General features: G+C 39.4%; 1 protein-coding gene across 4 annotated transcripts in view; it reads left to right on the forward strand.

The window, feature by feature from the left end:
- The window catches only part of LOC310744959 (guanine nucleotide-binding protein G(q) subunit alpha), a 91,540-nt gene extending 65,477 nt beyond the window's left edge, over positions 1-26,063 (forward strand). For all 4 annotated transcript variants that reach the window (XM_083577089.1, XM_083577086.1, XM_083577087.1 and 1 more), the window contains 4 exons: positions 8,169-8,297; positions 10,070-10,199; positions 20,083-20,236; positions 20,877-26,063. In XM_083577089.1, coding sequence (XP_083433215.1) covers positions 8,169-8,297; positions 10,070-10,199; positions 20,083-20,236; positions 20,877-21,067 — 604 coding nt within the window. In that variant the 3' untranslated portion in view covers positions 21,068-26,063. The remainder of the gene's footprint in view (positions 1-8,168; positions 8,298-10,069; positions 10,200-20,082; positions 20,237-20,876) is intronic.
- The last annotated feature ends 1,263 nt before the right edge of the window (positions 26,064-27,326 follow it).

The raw sequence follows: 27,326 nt of genomic DNA on the forward strand, positions 1-27,326 counted from the left end.
CAAACACACACACACAACTGTGAAGACTAAAATTAAATTTAAAATAATTTAATTACTAGAAGCATTTTTTGATCTTGGTACTTTTAAGCTGCCCAAAGACCATATATTTCTGTTTTTCAAATTGTGTTCAAGTGTTTATTCTAAATGTAGTTGATAATTCTATTGTTCATTTTAGTTGTTATGGATGATGAAAATTCTTAATATATTAGTGATGCAGGAGGGAAGGGGATAAAATAAAATTTGTCTGACCTCACGTTTCCAATATACAGTCATACCTTGGTTGTTGAACGGAATCTGTTTTGGAAGTCGCTTCGACTTCCGCAAACATTCAACAATCAAGATGCGGCTTCCGATTGGCTGCAGGAGCTTCCTGTACTCAATCAGAAGCCACGGAAACCACATCAAATGTTTTGGCTTCCAAAGAACGTTCACAAACTGGAACACTCCCGGATTTGCAGCGTTCAGGATCCAAAACGTTCGAGTCACAAGGTGTTAGGGATCCAAGGTACGACTATACATCTAATACAATGCAATACAAATCACAGTAAGGAAACAATATAATTTAGTGTATTTAGGAGTAAAATCCTATGCAGGTCTATGAATAAGTTTCATAGGGTTGAACTAAACTACTACTAGCTCGGATTGAAACTCCTCCCTTGTCCCCAAGAATCCCAAATGGAACAAGAAGAACCCTATTTCGGAGCCCAAAATGGCAGTGTTTCTCTTAAGAGACGGTAATACACTGTAAGATTCTGTCCCTGTTTTCACTTATTTGTATGGGGAACTCAAGGTGGCATTGCTTCAGCTAAATAACTGCTGAATATAAACCACAGCAGTTTCTCCCCTCAGTCTTTGCTGCGTGGTCAAAGTTGTGCATCAGAATGATCTCATCTTTGATGTAGAAGAATCCGCAGACATAGAATCTGCAGTGTTGAAAATGACCAGAAATGATGGATTGGAGCATGTCCTCCCACACCCTAATTAGATTTTCTAGGCAATGTGTTGTAGTCAAATGATGTACCTATTTTAACTTACAATTATATAACATCAGCTTGCATCATTGTTGTGACAAATGTGGTAAAAACTGTATAATTTTATAAAGCCATTTAAACTACCTGATTACTGAGTGTTAAAAAAGACTATCTCAGTGTGGTGCAAATTTTTAGCGGCTTTCCTATTCAAAGTTTTATACACACATAGATTTACAGTCGTTTCTGATACAGAACAGAGTAGCAAAGGAAGCTGTAATCTTCAATAGGAAAAGATCTAAATACAATGGTACCTCCAGTTACGAACTTAATTCGTTCCGGAGGTCCGTTTGTAACCCGGAACCGTTCTTGACACTAATGGCGCCTCCCGCTGCTGCTGCACTGCTGGCACACAACTTCCTCTCGCATCCCGGGGCCAAGTTCACAACAAGGGGCATCTACTTCCGGGTTAGCAGAGCTTGTAACCCGAAACATTGGTAAGGGGGACGGTACGTAACATGAAGTATCACTGTACACATGCCCAGTGACACTCTTCAATTTTCTCCTCTGAAAGACTGCCCCTCTTCCCAGTTCTTCTGTACTGCCAATCATTTTAGAAACGCTTATGGGGTAGAAATCTCCCCCTGCCCCATGCTAAAGTTGTTTATGTATGTAACAACAGCAGCTGGGATTCTATATGCACAGAAATGGAAGGAAGAAGAAGTTCCAACAAAAGAGCAGTGGTTAAGTTAGATAATGGGCTATGCAGAACTGGCAAAACGTAAAGCAAAATTAAGATAATCTAATGATGAGTGTTGTATGGAAGAATAGATGCCTTTTTCGGACTATTTAAAGAAAGATTATAGTATGATGAACTTTCTAGCAGGACTTGAGCTATGAGCATCAGAAGTAATTAGATCATAATACTGTGGTTATGATTTGATAGAAAGGAAATAGGGTGCAGTAAAAGCAGAGAAACAACTCCATGGAAAAAGGGGTGGGAAGTTGACAAAAATAAGAGGAAGGAGAAAGCTGTTTTGACTGTATTTGTTAAACATGTTGAAAATTAAAACATAATGAAAAAAATAAAATTGTTTTTGACTAGTGCCTAAAAACAGATAGTGATGGCACCAACGTGCCTCCCTGGCTCAAGCATTCCACAAATGGGGAGCGACCGCTGGGAAGACCTGTTCTCATGTGACCACCCCACCCCTCTCGGAGGCGGCACACAGAGAAGGGCCTTAATATGCTTTAAAATAGAACAGGGATCCACTCGCCTCTTCAGGATACCACTGACTTGCACTTCCTACAAGGGTCCTGACAAGTCCCAAAGAAAGCATTACTTAGGTGCAGGTGAACAGGAAAGAAAGAAAAGAAAGGAACCAGCCTATACTGAAGAAATCTAGTTCCTGCAGTGATCCAAGGGCTTTAAACATCTTGGGAAAGCTTAACATGAGCAGCCTCTGGGTACATTATAATAAGCTGTCACAATATCATTTTCCCACCGGACTTTACCCCTTTTGTTAGAGCTGGTTTCCCCACTTCTTAAGTTATCTAGTCCTTCAGGAGGCTGCTCTATGTTAAGCTTTACTTAACTTTACTTTCATAAACATAAACAATCACATGCTTATTCAAACATGGGTATGTTCCCATTTGAATTGTTGATTGAAGTCTTCTTATAAACAAAACTGTGTTGAGACTTACACCAGAGTTTCACTCAGGCCTTACAATTTTGAAAGGTTTTTATTTTCACCTCAGCAGTATTTTCTTTGTTCCTTACAGAGAGCTCCTGCACAGGTTTCTCCCTATTAACGTTTAGGGATCTTTCTCTGTCTGTTTCACTTCTGACAGATCACGCTGACACAACACTGTCCTCAGCAGTATCCTGAAAATACCCTCTCTTAGCAGCCATTGTCCCTCACACACACACACACACACGCACAGAGAGAGCAGAAAACAGTTAAAAAATAACAGTTACTGGAATAACAGTCACAGCAGAATGAAATACCTCTCTCATGTGATTCAGTCAGCCAAAAACATGAAAGCAACTGCCGGGGGGGGGGGAGACCCAAGTTAAAAGTACCCAGTAATTTAGCATAAGTAAACATCCGCATTTCAGGAAATTATATCATTATCCTTAACAAATACTTGCATTAGAGATGGCTAGAGCTTCGGTGGAGCAGTTTGACAGGCATGTTATGCTATGATTGAGAACTTCCTATCATCACAACTACTATGGAGAGGTCTTTGGTAGAAACCACTGGTGCTTCCTTTGATGGGCGGACACCACATGAATGGCACTTCCTCCATCTGATTCCTTGTATTGATGCTGTGCTCATTGCTCAGGTCAAAGCCAAAAGTGACACACAGCCCCTGTACATTTGCAGAGTTCCAGCTGAACTGAGCTTAGTAACGTTTACCGTATGTAGTGTAGGCCACAGAAAATGCACATGGAAGACTGCTAGCTAAAGCCATTGTTGCTAACTATCTACATTCACAGAACCCATTTTATATCAGCTTGTCTGTGAGGAAATCTTTTGTGCGGAGGATTCTTGAGGTATGGGCTGGGACAAGGATGGCAAATTGATGGGCTTGTACAGTAGATGCTAATGGACTACATCTTGCCTTGTCTGTGACCATTGGCAGTGCTAGCTGGGGTTGATGGAAGTTGTAGTCCAATAGCATCTGGTTCCCCATGTATTTCTCTTAGCACATTCTGTTCACCCAGGGACTAACCAGGCCAGTTTGGCCTCACCCTTGCTTTTATGACTTGGAAGTGCATTCTTGAACATAGCCTGTTCTTCCCTGCATGTTGCAGATGAAGTTTGGTTGTGATGGGTAAGCTGTACTACATTATCTTGGAGGGAGGCTTACAAGGGTAGGCTTACAAGGAACCCTGGAGTTCTCTGGAAAACTGCTTAGGTGGTGGTTTGCCCTTGCATTTTGCCTGTGTAATGCTATAAGGCAACTTTTATTCTGATAGCGCCGCATAACTAATAATATGCATGCTACAAAACCTGTAATAAGATTTTTAATCCTTTGTGAATGCTGAAATTTATGTTTGGGTGTAGCACTAAAGGAGACTTGCTCAAAAGTCATGACCTTCAACTTTGAGACAAGAAATCTCATTGACTGTTGTGGTTAAGAGCTGACACTCTTCGTTTGCATAATTTATACTTGCAGTAATGCTCTCTAATGTTTTTCCTGGAAATTCTCATTAGACTTAGAATAATTCAGGCACCTTTGAAAGCTGAGCGGCACACATTCTCTCTCTCTCTCTCTCTCTCTCTCTCTCTCTCTCTCTCTCTCTCTCTCCCTCTCTCCTCTCCCTCTCCCTCTCCCTCTCCCTCTCCCCCTCCCTCCCTCCCTACACACACACACACACACACGTTTCTGGAAGGCTATTTCAGTCACTGGCTTTTTATATTTTGATAGATACATTCGGTTAACTATTTAACCAAGAAAAAATTAAGCACATGTGCACACACACATTTTTACAAATCTTAATATATGTCTAGTATAGGCCATATTTTACAAGTTAATTATAGTTGTAATTCATCTTATAAAAATAATATTAAGGGGCTGCTAAGGCAATTCTGCTGGGTTGCCATAGAGATAGACCTGAGGTGCATTACCAAGGTAATATGTGTATAACAAGCAATTGGCCACAACACTTTCTGCTCCATCTACAGAATCCTAGTATAGCATGGATTTGCAGTGTAGTTTAGGAGATAGGAATATTGGTCACAGTTATCAGACAGATAAAAATTTCATGGAGAGTCTAGATAATATTACATTACTGTCCTTTGGATGAGGTGGGAAAGAAATGTAAATTTCAAAGAGGAGATTCAAAGGCTGCCTGACAATAAGAAATTGCCAACACACTCAAGAAGACTTGAGACAAGAAAGATGGGCAGCAAGTTATATTTATTAAAATATAACAACTATAGAATCTGGCCATCAGAATAATTCAACCAAAAGTAGCCAAAACCAATGAGATCTGGGTGGTGAGGTACATTTATGGGAATATTCCAACTTTCCCATCTCCTGATCCAGCTGCCAGCTGTACACTGTGATCCTGCATAAAGGTCTAATGATATTCTTCCCCCTCACTGCATAGTCCTTGGGTATATGAACCTGACATGCACACTGTGACCCCGTTGGTCATTTTTCACCCCAGTGCGCCAGACAGGCCCAAGCACCACTCTGTCAGATATTTTCCAAAATCCACTCACCCACCCGGACCAAATGCCAATTAGCCAGATTCAAACAAAACGCCACTCCAGTCACACAGACAACACCCAACAGTGTGAAGTAGGCAAAAAAGATGTGACATGGGCCAATTAGTGTCACCCAGAAAATTCCTACTCAGTCACTGCAATGAAAGCAACTAGCAGAGCCCACACTGCAAAAGGGGCAGCAGGGTGGGAGCCTCAGTGAAAAGAGGGGAGAGTATGGGGTGTAGGGGGCTTAAATAGGCTGATCTCCACTTCTCCCCCATAGCGCGAGTCACCCCACATGGTTGCCCACATTACCACTTTGGGAGAGTCCATCTCTTCTTGCATACGGGGAAGAAACAGAATTTGGTGGGGCAATTAGCATCTTTTTTTACATTCTTGACAGAATTCACTTTGTCTGGGCAGCCTTATAGCATAGCTGGATAGATTCCACTTGTTCTGAGATAATTTAATTGATTAACAAGCAGTTCAACAGCAGAGAGACAAAAGATAGTGGTGTTGTGTAGTGTTTTTTCCAGAAATAATTGCGTGAGCTTTCCTGACTTGAATGACTTTCAACAGGCAGAAATATGTTATTGATCAGTTTAAGACAACAGGTGGATATATACACATGCAGAATACATACGTACCTTGCTACTTTCCTAACAGAAGTTTTGATAATACTTAGGTAAGGTGAGACTCTCACATTGCCATGTGACGGTCCTTGTTCTGATGAGAAGTTGTCATAGGTTCATATATTCTAAAACCCACTTTTAAGAATTAAGCAGGTTTGTACAATCTGTGAAACTAAATATTCCAAACCAGATTTATGCATATCAAGTGCACCTTCATACAAGACTAATAGGGGATTTTTTCAGCATGTTGCCACACAGTGTTATTAACCAGATAGCATTCTAAAATAATGTACTTAAAAACATTATCTTTTTTGCCACAATAAAAAAAGAAAATTTTTGAAAGATCTGGAATGGATCTTTAATGTTTTCGTTTGTGTGGCCTGTGCTCAATCATCGTCCAGGTTTCTGTGTGTGCATGCTCATAACTCCTGCATTTACTGGCTGGAGGAACATGCGAGTTTGTAATCAAAGCCACAAAATTTGAGCACAGCATCCCACCATTCATGTGGAAAGAAAAACCCAGCAATCTTTAATAAGAGTGACATGTGACCAAAGGTTCAGACCACACAATCACAACTACAAACTCACTCTTAAAAATGTCATGTCAAATGGCAACTCTAGGTTGGGAATAAATATGATAAAAGCAAGAAGTCCTTTAAAAAGTAGCCTCCTATGAGGAAAAACCACACATGCAGTACCCTTAGATATTTCTTCATAAAGAAAAAGTCAGTCAGAGTACCCTCATGTTTGAAAACAAAGCTTTTAATAGAACAAGAATTCTGTTATAGAGGAGTGGGTGGGAGGAGCTCTTTGGTTATGGATCCACTAACCCATCTGACCAGTGGAAAAACTGCTTTGGTTCTTGGTTTTCATCTTCCACTGTCGCCCCCCCCCCTTGGTACGAGTGAAAAATCAGAATGCAAGCTGTTATTTTTCAGGGTGCCAGATTATGTGGTGGGTTCTACACCTGCCCTTTCATGGGAGACTCACCAATACCTCTGGTTACGTACTTAATTCGTTCCGGAGGTCCATTCTTAACCTGAAACTGTTCTTGACCTGAAGCACCACTTTAGCTAGTGGGGCCTCCCGCTGCCGCCGCGCCGCTGCTACCCGATTTCTGTTCTCATCCTGAAGCAAAGTTCTTAACCCTAGGTACTATTTCTGGGTTAGTGGAGTCTGTAACCTGAAGCGTATGTAACCCGAGGTACCACTGTATGTACCTGGCATTGCGCTCTGCTGTAGAAATGAAACATGAATGTAACCCGCAAAGCAAGTCAGATACTGTTATTTCTTCCTCGTTGTGCAGTAGCCCCTCATTAGGCCTCGCTAACCTGTCTTTGATCTTGTATGAAAACTTCTGATTAGTCAAGACAGGTTGATGTGAAATGCAGGAAAGGAATGTGAACCTGTGAACGTAGTGAGTCACATCAAGAGTTTCTGAAGTGGAGGGCCTGCTTCCCAGGGGTTGCAATGCAAAAAGGCAAAGGGGCATAGAGACTGGCAGCATCTAAGAGGCTTAAGACACACTGTCTTCTTGGGCAGGCAGTTTACCTTTTTTAATGTAGGAATATAGTGAAAATGCCACGCCTATATACTCTCACCCTCTACCCTGAATAATTTATTGTGTCCTTTTAGTTTTGTAAATTATGATCAGTTCTTTTGGGGGGAATTTAATATTTGAAGCATTCTATTCTTTTCATCAGTTTCTGGCTTTCATTTTGTCTGGATCTACCTGGAGGGGGGGAGTAATTATGGTGCTTTTAAATTCAGTTCTATGTTTTTCAAAGGAAGTTGGCTGAATATTGTTTCTTAATTCACTGCTACTTAGGCACCTATTAAAAGGTAATAGATCAAACCTTCGTGTAATAAGGGAGAAGAGTGATTGCAACACAAGATTATCTCCCTCTCCATAGATTGCAGTCAAGTACCCTGTCCAAATTCTGATTTACTGCCCTGAAAGGCTAATCCTGCTATGCCTGTTTCACATGGAGTATCTTTTGTTCAAATACCCCTCCACATGGTGAGAGCTGGTATTTTCTATGACAGGCTAATTCCATTTTTCAATTACCTTCCCTGAGATTTTGAACATTCTTGGAATTGTGGTGATTTTCAGCCACAACTGATTAAAACTAACAAAGCCATAATACACAAAATTGTTAGCTCTTGGTGTCAAAATGCTTGTTTCTTCTACAGTTATTCAAGAATTAATTACATTCCAGTACACTTAGTTACAACTTTACCACATGCACTCAAAATTTTATTTGTCCTTTAAATTCATACTGTGTCTTTCTTCAAAAGGACTAGAGTATCACTATATTTCGTTGCTGTTGTTTCTTTCCTGTCTATAGTTATCTTAATGATATGGACCGTATAGCAGATTCTGGCTACCTACCTACCCAACAAGATGTCCTTAGAGTCCGAGTTCCAACTACAGGAATCATTGAATACCCATTTGACTTGCAAAGTGTCATTTTCAGGTAGAGAAAAAGGCTTTAAAAATTGTTATTACTTGATACATTAATTTTGGGGGTTTTTTAAGCATGTATAATCAACTGTGAGAAAATATTAATTTTGAAGAATTTCTTTCCTTTCCTTTTTTTAAAATGGTAACAACAATTTCCATTTGGATACATATTCACGGAAACTGCAATCTTCACCACCTCTTATTTTACATTGTTCAAGAATGTGGGGTAGAGAAGAGATTTACTTGCATTAACGTATGTACAACATACCGTACATACAATTTAATGTACAATTTAAATATAAGTTTCAAACAAGCACCCATTTTTTAAAATGAAAAGTAGTGCCCTTGCACCTGCAAATTTATATAAATATATTGCATCCACTAACCAGTTGCTGGTATAAAATCCTCACTACAAATTCTGCCTCATCTTTAGTTTTTTAAAAACAAACTTTAAAAATAATAACTTGTTAGTGAACAGAAATCTCCACATTTTATGCGTTTTACAACCTTATTATGCTGACATTAGCTGTGCATGTTTAAAAGATTTCAAAATGTTACCATAACCTGTTTTAAAGGAGCAGACTGTTTACCATATGAAGCAGAAAGTTTCATTTTTAATCTTTTAAAATGCCAGTTAGCTATAATGTGTTTATAACAACTTGTACAGAAACTTTTTTACGTGAACTAAAAGTAATGAATAGGTCTCCTGCTCAGTGATGTCTGGGGCAAAAGCTGAAATCCGGATTTGGGTGCATTATGCATTCTAAACATTATAACTTTTTGTTAAATTTCTTCTTAAATGTCTTTAGGAATTATAGTCTAGCTAACAAAAGTTATTTGTCAGATCTGTGCAGTATTTCCCATCAGCTCTATTCCATTATTCATTTTTTTGCTTTAGATTCCCCCCCCCCATATAATTATATAATGTGTTTGAATGCTAGCTTTCTCTTGAAAAAGAGAGTATTTCATACTATACATACTATTTTGTTACAGATTAATGTAAAATATAGGCTGCATTCTCACACAATAGTAAACTGAGCTTTCATATTGCAAGAACAGACCTATGATTGTTTACTAAAATAAGACATCTTCAAATTGTGGTTTATTAAACCAGTTTGTTCCAAACAAACCATAACCAAGATTAACCACAGTTTAGGGTTTGGATGTTATCCTAAACTTTAGTTAATCAAAAATGACGAGAAAGTTCAGTCTCTTTCCTGCAGCTGCACCAGAATGGTAGCGGGGGGGAATTCACAAGCTTTGGACTCACACACAAATGCAGCAGTGAAGTAGATAGACCACATGTTGGCTTTTGTTCCATACACAACTTCCAAGATTTATACATTCACATTAGTTGTCAGAATCTTTTATATCCCAGTTTTACTTCTAAATGACATCTCATGCTGAAGCAAAGCAGGTGTCAATATTTGATGCAACAAGATATTTTCCATAACTTTATTCAAGGTGTACTTTGAGGCATTAATGATCAGAATTCTTAAGGCTGCACCTTTACTCAGTTTATTATGGAATAATCTCACTGAACTTCTATTTAGGTAGGTTTGGTTATTACTGAGCTGCTACAGACTGGCCAACTCCTCAAGCTGGTCCTCCTCTTGTAGCTTACTCATGATATAGAACACACACCTGTTTTCCATTTAAATGTGGATGGAATGCCAGTGTATAGTTGGCTGGATCTAATGCCTTTCTAATTGATTACAATAATGTAAATAATACCATGGTTTTTATATCTTACCTTTTGACCCATGTATTTTGCTATTATTACAGAATGGTGGATGTGGGGGGGCAGCGATCAGAGCGAAGAAAATGGATACACTGCTTTGAAAATGTCACCTCTATCATGTTTCTAGTAGCCCTTAGTGAATATGATCAAGTACTTGTGGAATCAGACAATGAGGTAAGCAATTTTAAAAATGCACCGTTACTTGGGAAGTAATTTAAGGCTCCCATATGACATTTTAATACATTGGGCTTTTGAGGAGTTGTTGAGTCTATTTTGTTGTTTTTGTCTGACGTTTTATGGCTTTATGAAATCCCTGTTCACAATTCCCTCAGTCAAGGAAGAGGATGGATCCCTATCTTATCCTTTGCATAGCCATGTTAAAATAAATGTCTATTCATTTCATGTAATTGATACTTTTATAGCGGCATACTATAACAAGCTTTGCTGAGATTACTCTTGTTTATCAAACTGTCAAGAGGAGTAACATGGAAGTACATGATGAAAATAATAATATTTTATGTATATCACATCATTTCAGATTAGGGCAATTTCACCCATTTGTGTTCATCACATAGTGCACACTTCTACGCTTCTGCCTCTCCCTTCCCCAACTACTCCTTCTGTGGGCGGAAATACTGTAGCCCTGGGGATGCTGGGGCTTGTAATCCTACTCACTTTCTCAGCCAATAGCTGCCAGCAGAAGTTTTGAGGCCCTCCTTGTGGTTTCATCAAGAATTGTGGCTTGTGGCACAGTGACGCAAAACAGAGCCTTCTTGGTGGAAGTGCTCCAATTGTGGAGCTCCTTTGCTGGGAAAGTGTATTAGTCCTCTATGTTGACAACCTTTTCACCATTGGCTAAAGACACATCTGTTTATCTGGGCTTTGGGGACAAAATTAGATTTGGAACCCAAAATTTTTAGTATCACTTCCTGCTGGACTGTGTTTTGCGGGCTTTAGGTAATGTAGTTTTATATGTATTGATTAGTGTTTTCTGATGGTTGTATTTTACTACATAGGATCCTGCTTTTGGGGCGCAGCGTTGAAGAGCTAGAGAGGAAAATTAGGTCATTTGTCTCCACTAGCAGGGCCACATTCCTTGAGTAGAGCTACAGTGAGGGAAACTTCCTGACAGCAGGAAGAAATCTGTATCCAAATCACAATGTCTTTTGAACTTCTGCAATGAACCATCCCATTTAGCTGGGTGTTTCCTTTTTCTACCATGGAGTTTTCTTTCGGCAAGATTGAATCACATTTAAATGCAAATGTGCATAGAGATAATCTAGCCTGGAAAGCACTTACCAAGGAAGTCATTATGTGTAAGGGAACTTGTTAATTTATTATATGATTTTAAACACATTAGTCATGCTTCAAGTTTGAGGCATGTATAGTCATACCTTGGGTTACAGATGCTTCAGGTTGTGCGTTTTAGGAACAGGTTACTTCAGGGTTTCGGCACATGTGCAGAAGCACTAAGTTGCGCTATGTGCAGAAGTGCCGAATCGCGACCCACGCATGTGCAGGCTGCGAGTTGCCAACGTGCCTCCCGCACGGATCACGTTTGCAACCCAAGCATCCACTGTATAACACAACAAAGGTTGGGGGTTTTTATTTTAAAAAATCATTTCATTCTCCTCCTCCTCCTCCTCCTCCTCCTCCTCCTCCTTCTTCTTCTTCTTTATTGAATTTATATACCGCCCTATACTCAGAGGTCTCAGGGCAGTTTTTTCATATTTGTTTAAGGCTGGGTGGACTTTATTTTCATGTACTCATGACTCAGTTTTGAGTCAAGAGCCTTTATGAAAATCTCAACAGAAAAGGAAAAGTGAGGACACTTTATCCTTTATCACCACTAAGAGAAGCATATGATATAGTATAACCCTACTCTGCATTTGTTTGATCTTTTAATCTCATAATTAAATTATTAGATTAAACAATACGTGGTTGCTCTGCTGTGTTCCTTCTTCAATACTTTATTTTAAATACTTTATAAAAAGAGGACCTCTTAATTATATTGCCTTATCCATCCCCCTCTCAATTTACTTTTTTTCTATTATTAAGAAATAATTGAATAATTGCTTTCTGAATTGCATTTGTTGGTTTCTTGAAGTGTAAGTAGTTTCATTTCAATGTATTGATGATAGAATAACTAGTTTTCATCACTTGAAACTGCCAGTCCTGGTATCACTCTATATCTAGTGTAGTGTGACAGAATGGGTTTTTCTGTATTTTCCTCTTTACATAAAAATGTAATGCTGTTGTCATGCTGCAGTTTCTGTGGCTGCCAATAGGTGGCCGTGCCAACTCCAGCATTATGACAGGGTGGCAGGCAGCCCAAATGTTTAATAGAGTGGGGATAGGGCAGTTGGGCAAATTGCTCTGTGAAGCGCCACTTCTGCTATACATGTCTGCAACAAAGTTCTGAAGTGCCTCCCCCCTCTTTTAAAAGTGGGTGGCAGTTACCAACAACCATACAAATCTGGAAACAGAAACCTTTAGCTTATTTCTCTGAAATCTCTCTATTTAGTCCCCTGTATTTTCACCCGCTTTCTCATTCTAAAGAACAATAGATATTAAGGGCTGGAGGAGTAGGGGACTTTATTGACTGAGAGAGTTCTATATAAATGGGAAATGGAACTGAAAGAGAAATTGGAAAACATCCACATCCCTTGGTTTACATGACAACAGATTAGTGCTTTTCTACACAACAAAACTGTTGAAACCTCTGCCACATGTGATCTTTCCGATTTGGAAAATTTTATTCTCTTATTTCTTCACACTATTCAAAAGGTACAGTTAAAAGTATTATTAAAATTTTGCCCAGATATGAACCTGTTAACCAAACGAGTTTAAGAATTTCCTGGAACACAAACTTAAAATGTGACATAACTGAAGACACTTGACTAGCATTGTGGGGGGAAATCTCCTTTTCATAATGGGATCGTTTTCCCGCAGGGCAATAACTAATACGTTGAGAGTCCTTAGTGGCCAAAAAAAAAGGATGATTTCATACCTGTTTTGTCTGGCTTTATTTCTTTTGTATGCTAGGAAGAACATGTGTTTGAGATCGTGAAAGCTGTTGCTTGTTGTGCTGGGCAAATGGACCAGTGAGCCTTTTTCTGTATAATACAACTTCAAATACATATATATGTTCATGCAAAGTAACAGCAATACAAGAATCTGTTACCTAACAACAACAATCTACTCTGGGTGGATTCCATCAAAATATGAAAAACACAATAAAACATCAAACATTAAAAGCTTACCTATACAGGGCTGCCATCAGATGTCTTCTAAAAGTCATACAGTTGTTAATCCGTTTGACATCTCATGGGAGAGTATTCCATAGGGTGAGTGCCTCTACCGAGTACCAATATATCACCCAGGACTGGTATGAGGAGCAGACCACAACGTCGGCAGTATATCTTGACTTCTTGACTTCCTCTAGTGGGTGCTGCTAGCAGAGGGACTCAGGAGTAGCAGCAGTTTCACCAGTGATACACCGTTGAGTGAAACTGCCACCCCACTCTGCCCTCATATGGCACAGAAGGAGAAACAAGCTGCATCACTGAGGCGCCGATACATCATGTTCCTCCCTCTGCATCTTTAAACTGCTCGGCTGTGGGGTGCGCGGTTGCCACTCCCCTCAGACGAGCAGTTAAAGCAGAGGTTCTCAAACTTGGGTCTCCAGCTGTTATTGGACAACAGTTGCCATCATCCCTGACCACTGGCCCTGCTAGCAAGGGATGATGGGAGTTGTAGTCCCCAAACAGCTGGGGACCCAAGTTTGGGAAACCCAGAGTTAAAGGATACCTCAGCCCAGCACTGGCTCCCGTAAGCCAGCGGCAAGGTTGGGGCTCTGTGAAACTGCTCAGCTGAGGGGAGCACGCCAAGCAATTAAAGAAGCCCCCAGCCAGGCTTGCACGTGAGCGGGAGGAGCACCAGGGCTGGCTCAGCTGGGGATCGGGAGCCCTCCCGTGCCCCAGTTGAGCCGTGCAAACAAGCTGCTTTGTCCCTGTCTGTGAGGCACTGAGGTGAAACTCTCCCCGCAGTGAGAGCTGAGGCAGTTTCACCTGGCACCTTGCGAGCTGAGGCCAATGCAGCTTGTTTTTTCAGTATCACAGTATATCACCAGACCGTGATGTTTGGCTGATGATACACCACAATGTTGCAAAGCTGGTATCACCCAGCCCTCCTACCAAGAAGGCCGTCTGCCTGATTCGCTGTAACTTCACTTTTCACATTGAGAGAACCTGTCAGAAGGCCCTTGGAACTAGACCTCAGTGTCCAGGCTGAATGATGAGGGTGGAGATGCTTCTTCAGGACCTGGGTTGTTTAGGCCTTTAAAGGTCAGTACCAACACTTTGAATTGTGCTCAGAAATGTACCAGGAGCCAATGTTGATCCTTTAGGACCAGTGTCATATGGTCCCAGTGGCCACTCCCAATCACCAGTCTAGTTGCTGCATTCTGGATTAGTTGTAGTTTCCGAGTCACCTTGAAAGGTAGCCCCACATAGAGCCCATTGAAGTAATCTGAGTGGGAAATATGCAGAGCATGCACCACTCTACTCTGGTGAGACTCTACTCTAGTGTGCAAGCAGGTAGGGTTTCAGCTGGTGTACCTTGTGGAGCTGGTAGACAGCTTCACTGGACACAGAATTAACCTGTGCCTCCATGGACAGCTGTGAGTCTAAAATGACCCCCAGGCTGTGCACCTGGTCCTTTGGATCTCAAAGTTGTTAATAAAGGAAGACCTCCTGGCTCAAGACTGTGTTAGTACTTCGGGTTGTTCGTTGCCCGTAACCTGATAATGCACTTCAAATTTTTCTTTGCTCTGTGACTCTTGGTGAAATATTCAGTTCTCTATTACCCTAGTTGTAAGGCCCACAAATCTTAATGGGACATACTTTTGTTCAATATAGATGTACAGTGAAAATGCTTAATGCTAAAGAACGAAAGTAGCAAGCTTTTACTGGCTTATGTTTGGCATACTGTGAACAATTGAATGATTCTTAGGTGACAGAATACCAGGTGTGTTCAGTTCATTAATTTCACTGGTACTTGGAATAGCTAAAATTACATCATTTTGTAGAATATTATTACTCTCAATAGAGAGAAGCATAAAGGATTCAGACATTTTGCACTGAGTGATTTAAAGCTTATTCAAATCCAAAATTATCCTGATCAGAAAAGGCAAGATAACTGAAATATTGGAGTGTACTGAGAAGTATATGCTACTATTGTGTGGTTTGCATGTTTGTGGGGGCAGAATTGTGTGTGTGTGTGCACGCGCGCAAATAAAATTTGCCATTTTCACTCATAAATTTCAGATTTCACAAATTTATGCAAGTACAAGGAGCAATTTACCTGTTTGAATAACTGAATTCATGTGAATGCCTACTGTACAAAGTAGTTTAATTCTTTTTATTTCCTCAAGGATTCAGTTTATCCTTTAGGATAATATAGGATACATACACACATGACAGATATTAGTTGTAACAAAATATTATAGCTAACGAGTAGTGTACTTTGGATTTAAATGAGTTTGCTTACACCATTATGTTGTGATGAATGTGACAAGCTAAAGTTAAAACAGGAGTATGAAAATGTTGATGTGTAAATGTCTGTCTAAATGGGTCCCAACCCAACCCAAATTCTTCTTTCAGTATTGAGAGAAGTTTTGGTATGCAACAGATACCAGATTAGCAGGTATCCACCTAGTGGATTACAAATAATTGTGGCCGAAACAAAACAAAACAAAACAAATAAAAATAAATCAAAAAATTCCTTCCAGTAGCACCTTAGAGAGCAACTAAGTTAGTTATTGGTATGAGTTTTCGTGTGCATGCACACTTCTTCAGATACACTGAAACAGAAGTCACCAGACCCTTATATATAGTGAGAGGGTGGGGAGGGATATTACTCAGAAGTGTGGTGGGAATGGGTGATAGGCTGATAGGTGTGGTAAACCTGTTGACTTAACGACTGCCTTATAAGAAAAAGCAAGGAGTGAGTTGGCTAAAAATAAGGGTGGCGTTTAATTTATGCTACTTGAACACTAGATGGTGCTATAATCCTCTGGATTATAGTATAAATATCTGGATTAACCTCCATTCAGTTTAGTGTTGTATCAAAAGATTTATCAGTCTCTCATCAGTTAACGAAAAAAGAAAATGCATTCAGAAATTATCCAAGGGGACAAATAATTCTGTGATAGTCTCACGGCTTAAGTGCTGGGTGCTAGTTGCATTGAAACTTTAGGATGCAACAGATATGGTTGTGCTTTCTTTTATTTCAAGGCACCCAGAAGATATTTGTGAGTTTTCTTTTTTTCTTTCTTTCTACAAATAATCTCACCAGTGTTTCTCAACTTTTTTCCAACCATGGCCCTCTTCCGACCTTGTTTCCTTCCAGTGCCCCCTCCCCCACGTTCCTACTGATAAAAAGGTAGCTATTTAGGTAAAGGTTTTGTTTGTAAATAGAACATGTTTTATTTATATTTTTATAACTTATACAAAATACAAAATTTATACTTTAAGTATTTCTTGATCAGTGTGACCCTTGTGCTTGATGACCAGAAACAAACTTTTTTATATCTGCTTCTATTGCTGTCCCCTCTGCTGTCCAGTATGTTAAGGTGATTCCAGGTTAGGCTGCGTACCTCTTGCATGCAGTAACATACTTCCTTTCACAGTAATACTTGCACAAAGAAACAGCGTCCCACACACTAGTGCTGCTGCAGTCACACACCTTGCCTGTGCCAAACGAACGAGACATGGGCAGGTTGGTGCAGGCAGGATTGGAGTGCGGAAGTGGGAGGGAGAAGGAAGTGGCAGCAAGTTGGTGCAGAGCGCACATGGCACTCCCTCCACTGGGAAGCACTGTCACTTCTCTGTTTAATTCTCTGTTTTATGTTTTCTTCACTTCTCTTTTTTTCCGTTTCCTTTCCTTTTTTTCTTTTCTTGGTCACTTCTCTTTTTTCTTCACTTACCTCTGTGGCCTCTGAGTCTCGTGCCGTGGCCCCCCATTCATGCAATTTTCACCTGGGGCCCCCGGTTGGGAAACATTGGTCTACACTCTGTAGCCTTCCTGCGTGTCTGCACTTCTTGAAAATTCCATAAGGTCCTAGGCTGGAATTTCTTCTAAGATCTGGTGCAATTTCAGTGCGCCCTGCTCTGTTTTTCTACTGCTTCAGACAAAAGGAACGTTCGCGAGCACATAGATAGCCAGGAGAGCAGTCTACCTGCAGCGCCACACGCTTCTTGGGGGCTGCCAGCCAGTGTGAACCTCTCCCATGGCGACTATAAAATCCAGCTGTAATTTGCATGTGTAAAAACAGAGCTTTCAGATCATTCCACCCCACCCCAAGTACAACACTAGAAGCATTTCAGTTGTTTGATACTGGTGACGCACCTGAATGTGTGAATCTGGTGTGGTTTTTAACTGTTATTTTTTAGTAAAATCATTACTGATGGAGCTAATGAACAGAACCTCTGATTTAAATACGGCAAGCTAAATTTCATTCAGCATAGATAAGCCCAACTTAAAACAGGCTGACTTTTTCTTTATTCAGTTGACTAAGCATCAAAATGATGACTGGGTGTTGACAGGTTTGGGTGCTCATTCCACATTTTTTGCATGATCATCAGCCAGCTGTTCATAATTTTTGCTGTGGATTTTCTGGATTTGCACTGACATCCTCTTTATTGCTCGGCTCCCTGCCTGAGTCTGCTTCATTCCTTTTAGCTGTTAAAATTTTTAATTAGATACAAGAAATACCGTATTTTTCGCTCTATAAGACGCACCAGACCATAAGATGCACCTAGTTTTTGGAGGAGGAAAACAAGAAAAAAAATAGTCTGAATCTCAGAAGCCAGAACAACAAGAGGGATCGCTGCACAGCGAAAGCAGCGATCCCTTTTGCTGTTCTGGCTTCTGGGATAGCTGCGCAGCCTGCATTTGCTCCATAAGACGCACACACATTTCCCCTTACTTTTTAGGAGGGAAAAAGTGAGTCTTATAGAGCAAAAAATACGGTAAATCTGTTTCTACACCAAACATTTTTTCCACAGCTGCTTTCAGTGTTATATTTTGAGCCCCCTAGAAGTTGGTAAGATTTTAAGATCCTTCCCTCCTCACGTAAAGCCACCTGTCAGTATTCTGGGCTTCAGAAACCGTTTTTGTGTTACAACCATGCATACAGAAATTGATGGTTTCTGATACAAGATCACTTCTCAAGTTGCCAATGTTTCAGATCCAGTTTAGTTCTGCAACATCTGAGTAAAAGTGAAACAGTTTAAATACTGTTTCTATGATTTCCTTATGCATCACAATTACTTTATTTATCAAGGACCAGCATCCATACCTGGAATAATGAGTAGCAATGATATCCCTGTGTGTAAGCAGCGTAACACTTGTGGGATTTATTTTTTTATAAATGTGAAATAAAGGACCTAGTTGAGATGAGCTCTAAGACTTTAGGGGACTATTATTTGAATGCAACATTTACTCCACAATGCCATTCTAAAAGCCCTTGGGTGTAGATGTGGCAGTATATAAGTAAATGGAAGAATAATGTTTACTCTGATGAACAATTCAATGTTCTTTGGCATGCATACTGTGTATACAGTAGTTTATAGTCAAGATAATATTTCATTTACATCTTAAGACAGTTTCTTTATTTTCATTGTTCTGGTTGAATCAAAACAACTTATCTCACATCTGCTTAAGTTTGGCATCCCTAGAATTAGTAGTCTCCACTGGCTAGTGTCAGGAATTATGCTTAAAATATTCAGGAGAAAAGCTCATACTTTCTCTACATAGGGCCAGATCATGCACCTCTGTTGTATTGAACATCTCTTTGGTTTGGGAACCTGCAGGATCCCAGCGAGGGCGGGGGCAGAGAGAAATAAGATAAGTGAGCCAGGCTCAGCAAATTCACTGTATTGATAAAGTATATGCTGAGGCACCAAGAACCTCACATACTTTACTCACATGGCATATTTATGTAGTCATTAAATGTATGTACAGTGCGTGTTTATACAATATTGTACATGTCATCTGTGGATTTTGTTTTGTCTTTTATGGTAATGTATGCTTGAGATCTTGGGGTTAATGGGAGATCTGCTTTAAGCAGGAATGTTGACTCTTAAGTTATTTTCACAGCTAGTTGCTTGGCACACTTTACAAAAAGAAAAGCCTATCTACTTTCTAGCGGTGTTAGAAACTGAGATACGAGAACTAGGAGCTAAATGGAACCTTAAAGCTAGGATATGGGGGCAACAAAGGAATGTCTAGGCTTGCTTTTTTAATAACAAGAATATAAATCTGAAAATGAATAAACTGAATGAACTGCGGCTAAAATATGTTCATTTTCACATGGTCCCCTAATATTCTTAAGAGGGTCCTTTCTCCAGAGAGTAGCTGGAAGTGGAGAGGTTGGTGCTTGTGCTCCAAACCAAGGGAAGTGGGTTTCCGATCTGGTTTTGGAGGAAGAATGCTAAGCATAGCCGGCTGAGTGAGACATGATAGCAAACCATTGTTAGTGCTAAGGAAGAAAATGAAGCCCTGTGCAAGAAGAGAGGAAGAGGGAGCATGCAAGCCACCAGCTCGTTTCTGATTGATTATTTATGAATTGATTGATTTATTAAGATATTTCTATACAGCTCTTCACCAAAAACTATCGAAGTCCAATTTACAACAAATCTCTCTCTCTCTCTCTCTCTCTCTCTCTCTCTCTCTCTCTCTCACACACACACACACACACACACACACACATTTTTAAAAAGCATCGTAATCTTAACCCTTTGAAAGCCTGACAAAAAGTTTGGGCAAGATGCACTTCAGTAGGGGAGGTCGTTCCACAGATACTGTGCTACCACCAAAAAGGCTCTTTCACTGCATTGAGTCCAATAATGTAATCAGAGCTACATTTTTTTGAGAATGTTACCTAATACAATATGTTTAATTTACAGATTATGCCCTCGGAACATTTATTATAGTTAACATGTATGTATGAATTGTGTTATTCTCTCATTTAATTCTGTATTTTCCCTCTCAGAATCGAATGGAGGAAAGCAAAGCATTGTTTAGGACAATTATCACATATCCCTGGTTTCAGAACTCTTCAGTCATTCTGTTCTTAAATAAGAAAGATCTTCTAGAAGAGAAAATAATGTACTCGCATCTAGTTGACTATTTCCCAGAGTATGATGGTAAGAGAGAACCTGGCTTCCTAAGACAAGTAAACTTCTTCTCATATACTTCCCTTCCACTCCTTCCATGGTTTCCTCTCTATTCCCAACCTATCCTTTCATCTTGTTCTTCTAAATTTTTCTCTTTCCTTCTCTTTATCTCATGTGATAATTTATGCTGCTGAATTACATCAGTCTGCTAGGTTGATTGTCTTATTATAATAACTTTTCATGTATTCTATATATAACATCCAATCCTCTTTTTTAAAACCTGTGTTTCTTATTCTGTTAGTCATACCCGCTAGTTCTGCATATTCCAACAGTTTATGATGCCACTCCTCTTTTTTTGGAAACGCGTCTGTTCTCCACTTTTGTGCAAATAAAATTCGTTCAGCCGTGGTCGCATGCACCAGTAGACTCACTTGGTTTTTTTGGGGGGGGGGATTTCTGTCATGATTATACCTAGAAGATAAGCTTCTGGGTTTTTAGGAAAGGATCTTTTAAACATTTTTTTCAATTCATTATGGATTAATTCCCAATAGTCTTAAATAACACTATAAGACCACCACATATGGTAGAATGTTCTTACTGTCTATTTACATTTCCAACATTTATCACTTTCTAATTTGAACATCTGTTGGTGTTGTTCTTATTATAACAGGACCTCAGCGGGATGCACAAGCGGCAAGGGAGTTCATTCTGAAGATGTTTGTTGACCTGAATCCGGAGAGCGAAAAAATTATCTACTCCCACTTCACATGTGCCACAGACACGGAGAATATCCGCTTTGTCTTTGCTGCTGTCAAAGACACTATCCTACAGTTGAACCTGAAGGAGTACAACTTGGTCTAACTGTGCCTCTAAAGTCTCTACCACCCCTTATTCCCCCTTTGGGCAATGGAAGATATTCAAGAGGGACTGTATTATCTGTGAAAACGATCTGCATAATACTAATTTATTACTGGCCTGGACTCTGTGAATGTTCACAGGGTTTATAGTAAATATTATGATTTTATTTAAACTTTGCAGAGGAAAAACAAAAGATGCTGAACTACATTCACAGCACATTTCCTCATTTTTTTAGTCAAAACCTTGTGACTCGATGTGTGTTAAATTCTCAGTCGTGCACTCACAAAGGATAGGGACTTGGATGGTTTTTGTTTGTTTGTTTCTGAAGCAAAATCAAGTTGGTGTCTCTCCCCTCTTGTCTTAAGAGGTACAGTGGCCTTTTACCCAAGTTTCATTCTTTCATTTCCTCTATAGTGATATGGTCAGCAAAAATCTGTCTCTAGAATTTAAGCCATCAGTTGTTCTGATTTTTCAGCAACTAGTTTATGGAAGGATCAAAAGTATTGATGTGCTTAACTTTCTTTTGTTTTTCATTTAATTTTTGGCAGAGATGTCAAATACATCTGCTTCTTGGTACTGTCTTTGCACTGAAGGCCCGGGAGTGTTGTTCAGTGGCAACATGAATTGTAGCAGTGTTACAGAATTTACCTTTAATTTTCTCATGGAAACTTGGCAAACTGCGCAGAACACAATAACAAACAACTAAGACACAAACGCAAATAAGGAAATAGGATAGCTTTTTTAATTTCCATGTGCCATAACAAAATTTATCCTCCCCCCCCCCCCTTTTTTTATTGCGTCCTAATCACAGATGCCAAACAGATGTCATGGACACTACAGTAGCCTGGAAGTTTTTGTTTTTTGTTTTAATTAATCAGACCTTCTCGATTTCTCTCACCATTTCAAGCCTATTCTTACTGTCTACCAAGTTTGACATTGCCAGATCTGGCTTTTTAAAAAAATGGAAGTGTAAGTTACTGATTTTAAAGGTCAAGTTAACTGATTGGGGATCTGTCTGTTCCAGATGACAGCCAAATGTTTAAGCAGCTAGAGTTCAGCTTCTCTGTTCCCTGTTTGCATTGGGAAGCATTCCTTTGTCAATGCCAAAAAACCACTGCAGTGTGAGTGAAAATGTTATTTGGTGCTACATACATATGGTCTGCTAATTCAAAGTCAGTTTTATTCTTGTCTAGGTGACATAGCATTCCACGGTATTTCTTTCTTCTTCTTCTTAACTGAAAAACACAGAATTGGAAGTACAACATCCTTGATGTGGTTGCTTAATTGGTTTATTTGGGGATTTCTAAATAGGACCTGGCCTTAGAATTGTTATTGTATGTGAAATGACTGGGGAAAATCATATTGGAAGGTGAAGGCTGCAGTCCTATCCACATTTCCCATTGAGAGCAATTTATTCTGAGTGGACATGTATGGGATTGTAAGTATACCTATTTTTAACAATATAAAGGGTGGAGAGATAAGACTGCGTATGCCTTGATGGGTATCTCTTTCACATCATGGATTGAAAGATAATTTTTAGGCTTTGTGTAAATAAGATTACTGTCAGATTGCAAAATTGTGTATGAAGGTTAGAAAGAGCATATGAGAAATTGACTAACTTTTTCTAAAATGCCATGTTGCAGCCCTTTAGTAGAAACTGTAGCTCAGCAGCAGCATTTGTGGCAGAGGGGCAGTGAGACTGGTGTATTAGTTTAGTACCAAAGTTTAACTATGGCTGCAATCTACCAAGCATTATTTTCAGTGGCACTGGTGCAAGATTCCCACTTACAATGAGCATGAGTGTTAGTGCACCCGTGCTTGGTGGATACTTCTCAATGATTTCTAATGAGATGCCGTTCACACTTAACTTTTTCCATTAAAATTAATGAAAAGTTGAGCTGCTTTTGTTCCCTCATAATGAAACATCTTGTAATTTAAAAATGGTTGTAGGTATAGTGCAATTATGAATGCTATAATCATTGTACACACACACACACACACACAAAACAAACATATATATATATATATATATATGGCAGCATCCATATTGGCTTTGTAATCATTAATTTTTGGCAGATTGAATGTGCTGTATTGATATGTATCTATGTAATTGTAATGTATGTCTTATAGATAATTCACATTTTAAATAATGTTATTTTATTTACTTTTTTAAGAGAGAAGAATGTAATTTTTTGTCAGTTTATTTCTGACTAGGGTTTTTTATTTTTATTTACAAAAATAATTATTATAGTGCAGAGCGGTACTAGCATCGCGCTGTGTCAAATCATTTGCACAGCCTGAATAGAAGTGGACTGAAAACACTCACGCACACACAAAGTCATTGAAGTTTCTATACAAGTTTTCAGAAGGTTTCACTCTTGAGGTAGCTTTCTTAGAAGAAAATGTGCTGCTGGGCTGCATTGATTCCGGTAAATGAAAAGAAGGTTAGTTTACCTCCCTGACTTTGCAAACTTTCTTCTTCTTTTAACCACCAGGTTATGCTCTACAGTCACCATATAGTTGAGATCTGTATGGTACCAATTTTGTGTGAGTTCAACACACTTCTGACTGTTCAGAAACTGTGTGACTGGCAAACTTGCTAATTTCTTGGCCTTGTCTTTTGTGTGTGTGGCGATGAGACAACTTGGTGTATATTGAACCCATTCACAAGTGTGGATCTCATAGATCTCCAAATGCAACAAAGTGAGCAGGGAGGACTGTTTGGTTCCACTCTTGTGCTGCTTCACACAAGCCAGTCTTCCTACACGAACATCTCTTCAGTGTAGGGACAAACATATATATATATACTAATATACTCCCATGTGTGGTGAGCACATGTGTGCCTATATCATTGTGTACATATGATGAGAAGTTGAGATACAGAAACGGTTGTATGTGATGGGGGCCCTTATGAAATGGTTTTAACAGCCACCTCAATTCATTATGCAAATAAAATTATTGTGCATACATTACTACTTCCCTAAATATGCCGTATTCCAGAATTTAGTTTGTCAGACCCAACTGAGTAACATTTGAAAGGTTGTGCCTTTCTTTAAATATATAGCAAAATTACCACTGATACAGCTCTAAAAAGTATTCTGTGTTGCAGAACTATAAATGATAGGCATAGAATGTGAAAAGACACTAAAATGGGGTGGAATGGGAAGGAAATGATACTTAACTCTTTACTAACAACATTATGAAATCTGTCCTAATTTTTCTATAAAACAACGGATATAATACAGCAGGAACTGTTGCTTACGCAACTGCCATTCATTTCTATCAAGCTAAAGTATGTTCCCACACTTATTTATCATTTATAATAGCATTTTATTTTCAGTTTGTACTGTGGTCTCCTCAAAATATTTAAATAAAGTAGGATGTTTGTGGGAACTGAATCTCCAAATAGCATTGAATTAGACAAAAAAGCTCAGTCAGACTGTGAAACTTTGCTGCGCAAGATTCTTTTTGGAGAAGATGAACGAGCTGTGTCAGCCAGATGCAGAAGTGACACACATTGGGCTAGCTGTGCTTATCTGTCTCATCTGACAGTAGTGACTTGCTATGTGACAAATCTATAGCAGATGTTGGATCTGCCAGATCTTTATGTAGTTGACCAGGCACTTGTGGTCTTCACTGGGGGTTGTGGTGCATTAATTTTGGTGGCTTCTGCTCAGTCCTGGATTTTTCTTCCCACTAAATGCGAGAATGCATGACAACATTCCTTCTCTTTAACAGGGAATAAATTGACCGCTCCAATTTAATTTGATACATTTTTCTATAAATAAGCTACAGAAAGGAAAGAATGGAGGAGTCCAAAATATTATTTGGGGTGACAGTATTTTATTATTATTATTATGGGTCTGGTGGGGGGAGTTTTAAAACTTGTATAACAAGGAATCAAAGTTTACTTATGTCTCCTCATTGTATTACAAAGATGTTCCACTAGCATCTTCTAGGAAAAGTTAAGACTTGTGGCAAATGCTTAGAGCATTGGATCATCTTGTTGGTTGAAAGAAGGGGACTTTGGTGTGCTGAGACAAGCTTCCCTTAAATTGCCATTACAACATTGCCGTGTGCCAGTTCCTCACAGCCACTATTTTTCCTTTTGAAATGACACTGCTCTTCCCACGTGTAAGTTAAACTGCTCAGATGTATTATTCTTTCATAAACTGTTGGTTGTTTTCTGCTATGCCTTACAGGTTTTGAGCCCAGACATTAGTGCCTCTTAGCAGGGAGCTGGAAGAAAGCTAACAAAAGGAAAAAGATGTGTATATTTGCCAAAGCATTGTAACATGGCATATCATAAATGGACCAAAAGGAAGCTGCTTGGAAGTGTGTGTCCTTGAGCTCATTAGGAGTGCTGTCCTCTAGCGATAAAGTTGTGCACAATCCCTTTTAGAGATCGTAGGAGCTGAGCAAGTGCAGCTCCCATTCAACTCTATAGGGCTTGTGCAGAAGAAACAGAATTGTGTCCTAGCACATAAAACTTATTAATATATGAGATGTTCATGGGTAGCTTAAAAACACCAACATGTAAAACTTGCTTTTCTCACAAGATGGCTGGCGCTCTCCAGATATATGAAGGATAAATACATGATCAAGGTCATTTCATTTTTTATTCTTCAAACTACTTTGATTGCCAAGATTATAGGAATTGTTTGTTTGTTTGTTTTTAGTTATGCCATCACATTAGTATAGTTTTTCCCCAACCCCAAGTTTGAAAGTGGAGCAGACTTTTTTTAAAAAAACAAAATGTGGGAATATCAGGTTGGAACTGACTGCATGATTTGCAAACAAAAATCACATGGGGAGGGAAAGGGTTGCATATTAAGTGACTTCTAGGCTCTCCCAGCCTTTGGTTGTAAGATGCAAATTACTTTTGACTTAATGATTGACTTTTCCCATTGGTTTTGCATTTCTCACAAAAGCCTGAAATGATAGAAAATCAAATGTTAACACACATGAAAAAAATAAAATGTACCCAAATAAATTATAATGATGTGTTGCTCTTCTTGAAATTTTTTAAAATATATATATATAGCTTTTCATGCCAACTACAACAGTATTTTTCCTTAACTAATGGTGTGCAGTGTTAGAAACTGAGATATGAAAGCTAGGAGCTAAATCACACCTTAAACCTAGGTTATGGGCACAACAATGGAATGTCTAGGCGCAGTTTTTTTATAACTAGAATACTACACTGAAAATGAATGAACTGAAGCTAAAACATTATGTTCAATTTTCACATGGTCTGGTCTTTCCCCTGGTCTCTTCTCCAATCTTCGGAGAGTAGCTGGAAGGGGGGGGGGGCAGAAAAAGGTCCTCCTTTCCTTCCACTCTACAGTTTTAATCTGAAATCTTAGGCAGAGTACTGCGCCCAGAGTTCAGGAACTGCTCGAGCTAATGAAATTCCCTCTCACAAAATGCACCTAGAACAAGGGCAGTTATGTTAACATGGCCTGCCAAAGACCAGCCTTAGCTAGAAAAGAACCCTAATCATATAGCCAGTTCATGTCTTTGGGATTCCATCACAGTGCCACCATCAAATTATGAAACATGTTGCATATGCCTGACTGCTGTATTTTAGACATTCAGATAACCTAGTATTGTAAGTAATAGCCCTCCCAACATACACCTATACCTCTCACGTCATAGTAGGCATTAAATGTGTATCTTCCATTCTTTGCATAGCCTTATGCTAATTCAGAAATTACACACTTTTATTCAAATCAAGTTGGCCCTCAGCCAGAGCTCTGTGTCTTCTGGTGTGTACCTGGGTTTTATTATTTTGTTTCCTTTCTGACTGAGACTCGATTAAAATACCGTATTTTTCGCTCGATAACACGCACCTGACCATAACACGCACATCGTTTTTAGAGGAGGAAAACAAGGGAAAAAACATTCTGAATGAAACAGTGGATGTATCATTTTTGTGCTTCATGCTGTGGCCACAGACATGTGATCTGATGGTGAATTTGGGGTGACCCAATGCAAAAATCCTGAGAATCCCTGTGGATCCATGCTTTGTAACCACGTTTTTGCACCATTGCAGCCCCAGGCAACAGTGGGTGTGTGATTTTGGGGGGGGCAGGCTGTAGCCATGGACATGCTATGTGCTCTGATGGTGAATTTGGGGTGACCCAATGCAAAAATCCTGAGGATCCATGTTTTGTAACCACGTTTTTGCACCATTGCAGCCCCAGGCAACAGTGGGTGCGTGATTTGGGGGGGGGCAGGCTGTAGCCATGGACATGCTATG

This window comes from Podarcis filfolensis (assembly GCF_964270895.1).
Source record: "Podarcis filfolensis genome assembly, chromosome: 11".
NCBI classification, from domain to species: domain Eukaryota; kingdom Metazoa; phylum Chordata; class Lepidosauria; order Squamata; family Lacertidae; genus Podarcis; species Podarcis filfolensis.